General features: G+C 34.6%; 1 protein-coding gene across 1 annotated transcript; it reads left to right on the plus strand.

The window, feature by feature from the left end:
• Nucleotides 1–5: 5 nt before the first annotated feature.
• On the plus strand, nucleotides 6–6,484 carry LOC121378279. The gene is made up of 3 exons (XM_041506371.1): nucleotides 6–4,499; nucleotides 5,165–5,281; nucleotides 6,216–6,484. The coding sequence occupies exons 1-2, from the start codon at nucleotides 6–8 to the stop codon at nucleotides 5,273–5,275; spliced, it is 4,605 nt and encodes a 1,534-aa protein (XP_041362305.1). The 3' UTR covers nucleotides 5,276–5,281; nucleotides 6,216–6,484.
• The last annotated feature ends 762 nt before the right edge of the window (nucleotides 6,485–7,246 follow it).

Raw genomic sequence — 7,246 nt, forward strand, 5'->3', positions numbered from 1 at the left:
ATCAAATGGAACGGAAAAATGCTTGGGATGCGCTCATTGTTGCAATTGATGATAAAGTCGTTTTGAAGGTGTGGAAACAGTTTGCCTTTAACAAAGATATCATCAATAATACAGAAACGTCACCACCTGCTGGCCCTCAATGTTACAACTGTCCCAAGTTGACAACCTCGTTTAAGTATCCATTTGTTCACTTCTTTGAAAAAATTGCCAGTCTGAAAAACTTGTTTCTGAAAAATTTGAGATCCTGCAAAGCAGATTTCTTCATAGATGATGACGACAACAATGATGATGATGATGATATGATCAAAATGATTAAATCTGAAATGTGCAAACGTTTCAAAGGAATAATCGAGTCAGTTGCTGCAGACCTCTTTGTGGGTGATTTTGAAGATTCAGTGATGGAGGATTACTTCACAGATTACTGTAAATATCTTGCTTCTGTAAGAAAAACACACATGTCGCATGAACAAAAACACCAAGTTATCATGTTGATTTTGAAGCCATTGATATCCTTGACTAAGGTTACATTTGTTGATGCAGTTACTGAAGTGCATGTAATCTACTGGATACATGAATCGTATCTCATGTCTTCACTGAATTTAGTGGATGCCTGTCTCCAAGTGATGGGTATTCCCTTTGAAGCTATCATGCAAGCCTGCTTTTCATCTGATGTTGAGAAAGAGTGTTCTAAGACTGTGTTTGGTGGAAATGTTACTGAAGATGAAACTAGTTTGAACATTGATATCTACAAAAGGGATGATAGTGCTTATTCCAAAGACATTTCTATTCCAAAACACAGATTGGTAAATTATTGTTGTACGTTGTTGGTGCCATCACAAAAAATGAGTTCCTCCTTCTGTGTTCAAAAGTGGCTAAGAAGTGTGAGTTTAGTTTTATCTCTTTCTGGTGAAATATCTTTGGAACCCCAAATCATCCAGCATCTGAGAATCTGCAGTGATTTTGCAGCATTGATCATTATCCCATATGGTATTTCAAGTGATACCCTGTTAGAACTCGGTGAAACCATCGTAATGCAAGGACCAGATTCTGAACAGATGTTGTGCTATATCTTTTCTCTTCTCTTTGACTTGAGACAGAGACTGGTGAATGCTGAAAATGATCTACAACACTTTCTGGCATGCTACTTAAGCTCTTGCCTTTCAGCTGATCCCAATTCTCAGATTTTGACTCGAACATTTCAGAAGCTGACGAACAAAATATTTGTGCCAAAGTTCAGCTTTTTTGGTCCAACTTTGCATCAAGCTCTTTCTATGGAGATCGGTACTGGAATAAATATGTTGAATGATGACCAAATCGATGATAATGAATTCATTCAAAGTTTGAATGGTTTACTTGATGCAGATCTTGATAGTGAAGAGATTTCAGTTTTGGCAGCCCTTGTTGTCGATGTGTTACAGCACTTTTTTCTCAATGAAATGAAATTGTATCTTGAAAATAATGACCATAACAGCATTGTGGTTAAAGAAACACTAAGGTGTCATCATACAGCATTTGCTGAAGACAAATTAGATTTTAAAAGGTTGGCTGCTATTGCTTTTCTCAAAACTATCATAATAAGTTTTTCAGGTATTTTAGCAAGCAGAAATGTACATTTGGAATACAACTATAATTACTGGCAACAAATATGCAGTATCTTTCGTTCTTATGAAAATTATGAAAAAGGCTCTGACAAAAACATTACAGAAGCAATGCAAAACATGCTGTTGCAAGCTCTTGTTAAGGGTGGAGGACTAAAAGCTTTTGATGAAATCAGACAGATTTGTGGTAACATGCTTGAATTTCTTGATGACTTTAACATTGATTTGGAATACAGGATACAGACATTAGAACAAAACCCAAGTGCACATAATAATCAAAAGGAAAAGGCAGCATTCTATTCACTTAAAACTAATAAAAGAAACATGTGTTCACTTTTGAAATGTGCTTGTGAGAAGGATGATGGTTTGATGAAGATGTATTCTTTTGTAAGTCAGCAAATATTTCTCTTGCAAGTTATTCGTCCACTTACAGACACAGAAAAATCTCTTTCAGAGATGTTCATAAAGTGTACTAAGGAGAGTTCACTTTCACAAGGAAAGATCCATCTTTTTGAATGCTTATGTGCTACAAAGGATTTCAATTTCCCACTGTTATGTATCAGTGCATCAACAGACAATCAAAATTTCAGTATTGCCTCTGTCCTAGTTCATCTATTCAGTATCATTACTGGAGAAGGAGCAAGTGAAACTATTTCGTTGTTAAGCAAATGTGTATTCAAGCCTGCTCAACTGGATCATAAATATCTCTTTTCATGCCCCGATGAAGATGTTGCAGAAACAACTAAATCGGTCTTATTAGATACCAGCCATGTTGTAAACCATTTTGACTGTTCTTGCACCTTTGTAACTGCAGTCTGTGGTAGCAATGAACAGGACAGAAAGTGTTCAGTATGTGAGTCAGCGTTTTCATTCTCTCAAAGAAGAAATGTTAAAATGAGTACCCAAAACAATTGTGATGCTAGTCTTGGCTATACATGCTTCAAAAATGACAAGGTAAAGAATTCTTTGATTTCTTTAAGAAGACTTACACCTGTTGCTTTTCGACTGTTACAGTTTCTCATACATGGCTCTTTTATTGGATCACTGGCTTTACAGAACAGCACAATTGATGATTTGGCTACAGTCTTAAAATTGGACAATGGAGCCCAAGTGATTGAACATTTAACTGAACAGTTACAAACTCACTGGAAAGTATTGAAGACACTCACTCAGTTTGGTGATTCTCAACTCTGCACATTTTTGCATGTTGTACTTAGTCATCAAAAGAGATTGCTTTTTGAAAATCCATCACAGTTTGTGAATAATGAGGAAAGGGAAATATTTGAAAGAATGTTTGATGAAAATGTTGTCCACCTTATGAAAGAGCGGTTTCATCTCATTCAGAAGATAATAATAACGAATTCTGAGACTCTGGGTGACAATCCTGCTGTTGATTTTGAGAAAACACTGAATGAGATTCCTGATGACCACGGAGACTCCAAACATCTGACAAGACTCTTCAGAATAACAAGTCCACCAACAATGGAAAATATGGAGATAGAATTTTTAAATGCCAGAATGGGATCATTGTACCCATTTCTAGGGCTTTTGTTCAAAAAGAAAGTCTTGTTAGACATGTTGTCTCATCTGCTACCACTTGTTAAATGGCATGTTTGCAGTGTTCGGTATTTGAGCCAGAATATAAAGAGAGCTAAATGTTGTAAGGTCACCCTGGAAGATTTCGTTTGTGATTCAGAGAAAAGTTACAAAGACGATGCCAGAAGAGCACTGCTGAGAACACATACTACTTTCAAGGAGTCATGGAACAGTTTAAAGAAACAGATTCAAATTCTGAAAACATACAATTCTGATATTGTTGAAATGGAAAGGATTCAGCAAGAGAGTAGTTTGGCTGAATCACTTGTGATGGATGATACGTCACCGCTGTTCCAGGTCATGAAAGCTCTTCACAATATACAGAATGAATTCCTAGACGATGCCACCATAATCACCCTGTGTATGAAATGCCATTCTACCAGTTTTCTGAAGAAAAGTAACAATACGACAGTGCTTCCATGTATAAATCTTGAAGACATAACTGAAAAAGAAATTATCTCTAATCCTCTTGATGAACATTTGTTAAAGTTTTCTCAGTGCAACACAAACCCTGGTTGTGGACTTCAAAGAGATTATGATTTCTATCAGATTGAGATGCAAGTTGCAGACACATGCTTGATAAATAAGACATACTTAAAAATAAGATCAGACTTTCCCCAAATACATTTTTCAGGGGAAATACTTCGAATGTCAAGAATTTTATTTGATAATATACGTAGCAGTGTGCCACAGAAATCTCTGAATAAAGAACTAAAACAATCTGTACTGCAACTGAAAGAAGAGAATTCAGGCAATCTAAAAGGACTGTTAAACTATCTGGAAATGGCTTTCAACTTGCTGGCAAGAAATCCGATGATACAAGAGAATGATGCTCAGAATGTATCACAGTTACTCAAGCAGTGGCAGCCTTTCATACCAGTACATAACCCAGCTGTAACTACCTTCTGCTCCAAAGTGCAACTTTGCAATATTATTGGGCTGTATGAATTTGTTGAAGTATTGATGGCAGACATTGTTGTTGATTCACTTGAGGATCAGTATAGAAAACCAATCCCAGATGAACACACTGATCATTTGAGACGAGTAGCAGAGCATTCAAATGCTGAACAGCTGAAGACACTTATCTTTGTTCTGAAAAGGTTTGCTTTCAGGTATTTATCCACTTCATCTGTAGACGCTGGTGAAATGTTACTACCTTATCTGAAGGATTCCACCCTGTGGCCTACAGGCATTGTAGATCAAGTGTCTGCTGGTGATGCACACGTGGATGCTGGAATGTTGTCACCTCGCCTTGCTGTTGAACATATTGTGGAAGTCATCGACCAATTGAAGAAAGCAGTACAGGTTAGTACATGTATAATGATGTTTTCAGGAACTTTTAGATAAAAGAAACATGTTAGTTACTATTATATTGTTATTGTCAGGAGCATCCCAATAACCAATGTTAACACCTTCTAATTTGTATACTATGTGGCCATTGTTAATGTGAAAATACTATTGTGATCTATTATGCTCCGAATATACCAAAGAACCGTAACAATAACATATTCTTGTAATACAGCGATTTTAAATGATATTTGTCAGACCACATTCAACATTTAGCTAAAGTTCTTGTAATTGTTACTATTTATGATGAAGCAAATTTACTTCAATGCATTTGTAAAGAACTCGGTGGCTGAATATTATTTTGTTACTGACACTTTTAAAAGCAGAATGAGACAGTTATTTAGTTAATAGATCTTGGTAACTTCGAAGTAGCATGTTTATTTGACCAGCTTGCCAGTTTTATAATTAATTCAATTTGTTGTAGAATCTAGTGAATTGTCTTTATACAGAACAATTTTTGAAAAGACATTTTTCCTAATTTCTCTGTCTGTGTCAGACGATGTGAATTCTACTGTAGAGAACACATTTATGTTAATCAGTAATCATTGTAAGTAGTTTTGACTGCATAATTAGATATCATGTATGCAATAATTACGTTTGTTTTACTTTATTGATACTTACAGGAAAAGAAAGAGAACGAAGATAAAGCAAGTGCTGCTTTTCTATCCTTGTCTACCAAACAGCCAAGCCAGATCCAGAAAAAAAAAATTGCTAAGAGTTTTAGGAAAAAATGATCAGAGGTGAGGTTTTCATCAAAAAGGTATTTATAAATATGTGGCATATGATGTACCCATAATGGCCATATAGCTTATTAATTTGCCTATTCAGAGTAATGAAGCCACCCCCGACCCATAGCCTTTTGCTATATTTGTAACAATGATAGACTTATTTCAGAAATTACTGCTAACAAGTTGGCACAAATTAAGTACAAAATATAAAATTATAACAATGATCTACACGACAGCCAATGGATGTCTCCTGATAAAATTTCATGCTATTTTTTTATGTGCACGTTTCCTTAATTCCATGACTATTGGGTATATATTAAGCTATGTAACAATGTTTGCAAAAGCTAGAGCGAATTCTGAAGAAAAATAAATGCACGCTTGTATTCTTAACAACTGTAGAATCTGATTTTAAGATCATTCGGTGTGTATCTGTTGTCGCAAGCAGTGGACCAACAGTCGTGTAACATATTTAGGCATGACAACCACAACTCTGTGAAAATGAATGTCCATTATTTTATGGGCTATGTGTCTGGAGGCATACCTTTAATAGGAGTAATAAACAGTTGAATAAATAGAATTGTGTTTATGCCATGACTTGAGATGTAGCCATTCCTGGTTGTCAGTCCTCAAATTAATGATGTTCATCAGTTTTTAAAAGTAATTGCAATTCATTTTTGGGGATAATTTCTGACAGCAATATATTTATAAATGTTCCCGAAAGAACTTTTGGTTATCAAGGATAACCTACACAATTTAATACTGTTAACAAATATAGATTGCAATCTTTTGTGATATGTTTTAAAATTGTGTAGTGTCTCTGAAATGTTGCATAGTCATTTGAAACAGAATGCTAAACAAACTATTCTCTATTCATTAATAGATGTGGCACTGGGATCTGGATTTCTTTTGGACAGTCATTTTATGATAATGTTTTGTTATTTTTCAGTGATCTCCCGAAAGTAGACTAACCATTCCTGGATGTCATCAAATAAAAGAGGCTGATGGTATCGCTGTCACAGTAGACTTACAGACAGCCCAAGTTTGGGATTGCACATATGTACATATATTGATAAAAACTGATGATATCACTCTTTGACAGATACTTTGTACAGTTTGCACTTACAATTTAAAAACATATATGTATTGCTGTATCTTTGATAATTTTCCAATTCACACAGTTTGCGGATGATTGTTTTTGTTCATACCCCAATGAACGTAGAATATACCATGGCATCTTATAGATATTTTAATAACATATTAAATTGTAAGTAATTCTGGGAGTTCACAAGTTTTGTACATACAGAGTGTAGATTAGATTCTGGAAGTTCTTGTTTTGACCATGGTGTTTTTTTGATAACATTTGTTCATAATGAGTGTCTCTTATATTTTTCTTAGAATATACCATGGCATCGTACAGATATTTTAATAACATACTCACAAGTTTTGTATATACAGGGTGTAGATTAGATTCTGGAAGTTCTTGTTTTGACAGTGGTGTTTTTTTATAACATTTCTTAATAATGAGTGTCTCTTATATTTTTTGCAGAATACACCATGGCATGGTATAGATATTTTAATAACATATTCACAATTTTTGTACATGTAGGGTGTAGATTATAACATTTCTAGCATTTCCTTGACTGTGCTACAGTGCAAGGTATATTTTGAAAGTGGTGTTTTGGGAAAGCATTTATTGATATTGGTGTTTGTTGAAATGTACAGATGATATTCGATATGATCATATGCTGGTAATTCTGGATTCTTCCAGATACTGTCTGGTGCGATTATCAATTCTTGATACTGGTATTTCTTCCAGTGTGCATAATGATTTATTATATAACCATGTATTGGTACAAGTAGATGATTTCCTATACCAATTTTACTAAAATTAACTTTCCTTTTTTAGTTTGATATAGTTTTAATTAGCCACTGTGTATATATTGTTTGAATTAGTTTTTTCATTAAATACCAAGCAAA

The sequence above is a fragment of the Gigantopelta aegis genome, chromosome 8, assembly GCF_016097555.1.
Source record: "Gigantopelta aegis isolate Gae_Host chromosome 8, Gae_host_genome, whole genome shotgun sequence".
NCBI classification, from domain to species: Eukaryota; Metazoa; Mollusca; class Gastropoda; order Neomphalida; family Peltospiridae; genus Gigantopelta; species Gigantopelta aegis.

What these genes read in the sequence shown, in the direction of transcription:
- LOC121378279 (XM_041506371.1), top strand. Translation starts at nt 6, where the DNA reads ATGGAACGGAAAAATGCTTGGGATGCGCTCATTGTTGCAATTGATGAT. An exon ending in AATTGAAGAAAGCAGTACAG is followed by an intron (nt 4,500 to 5,164) that starts GTTAGTACATGT and finishes TGATACTTACAG; the next exon opens with GAAAAGAAAGAGAACGAAGA.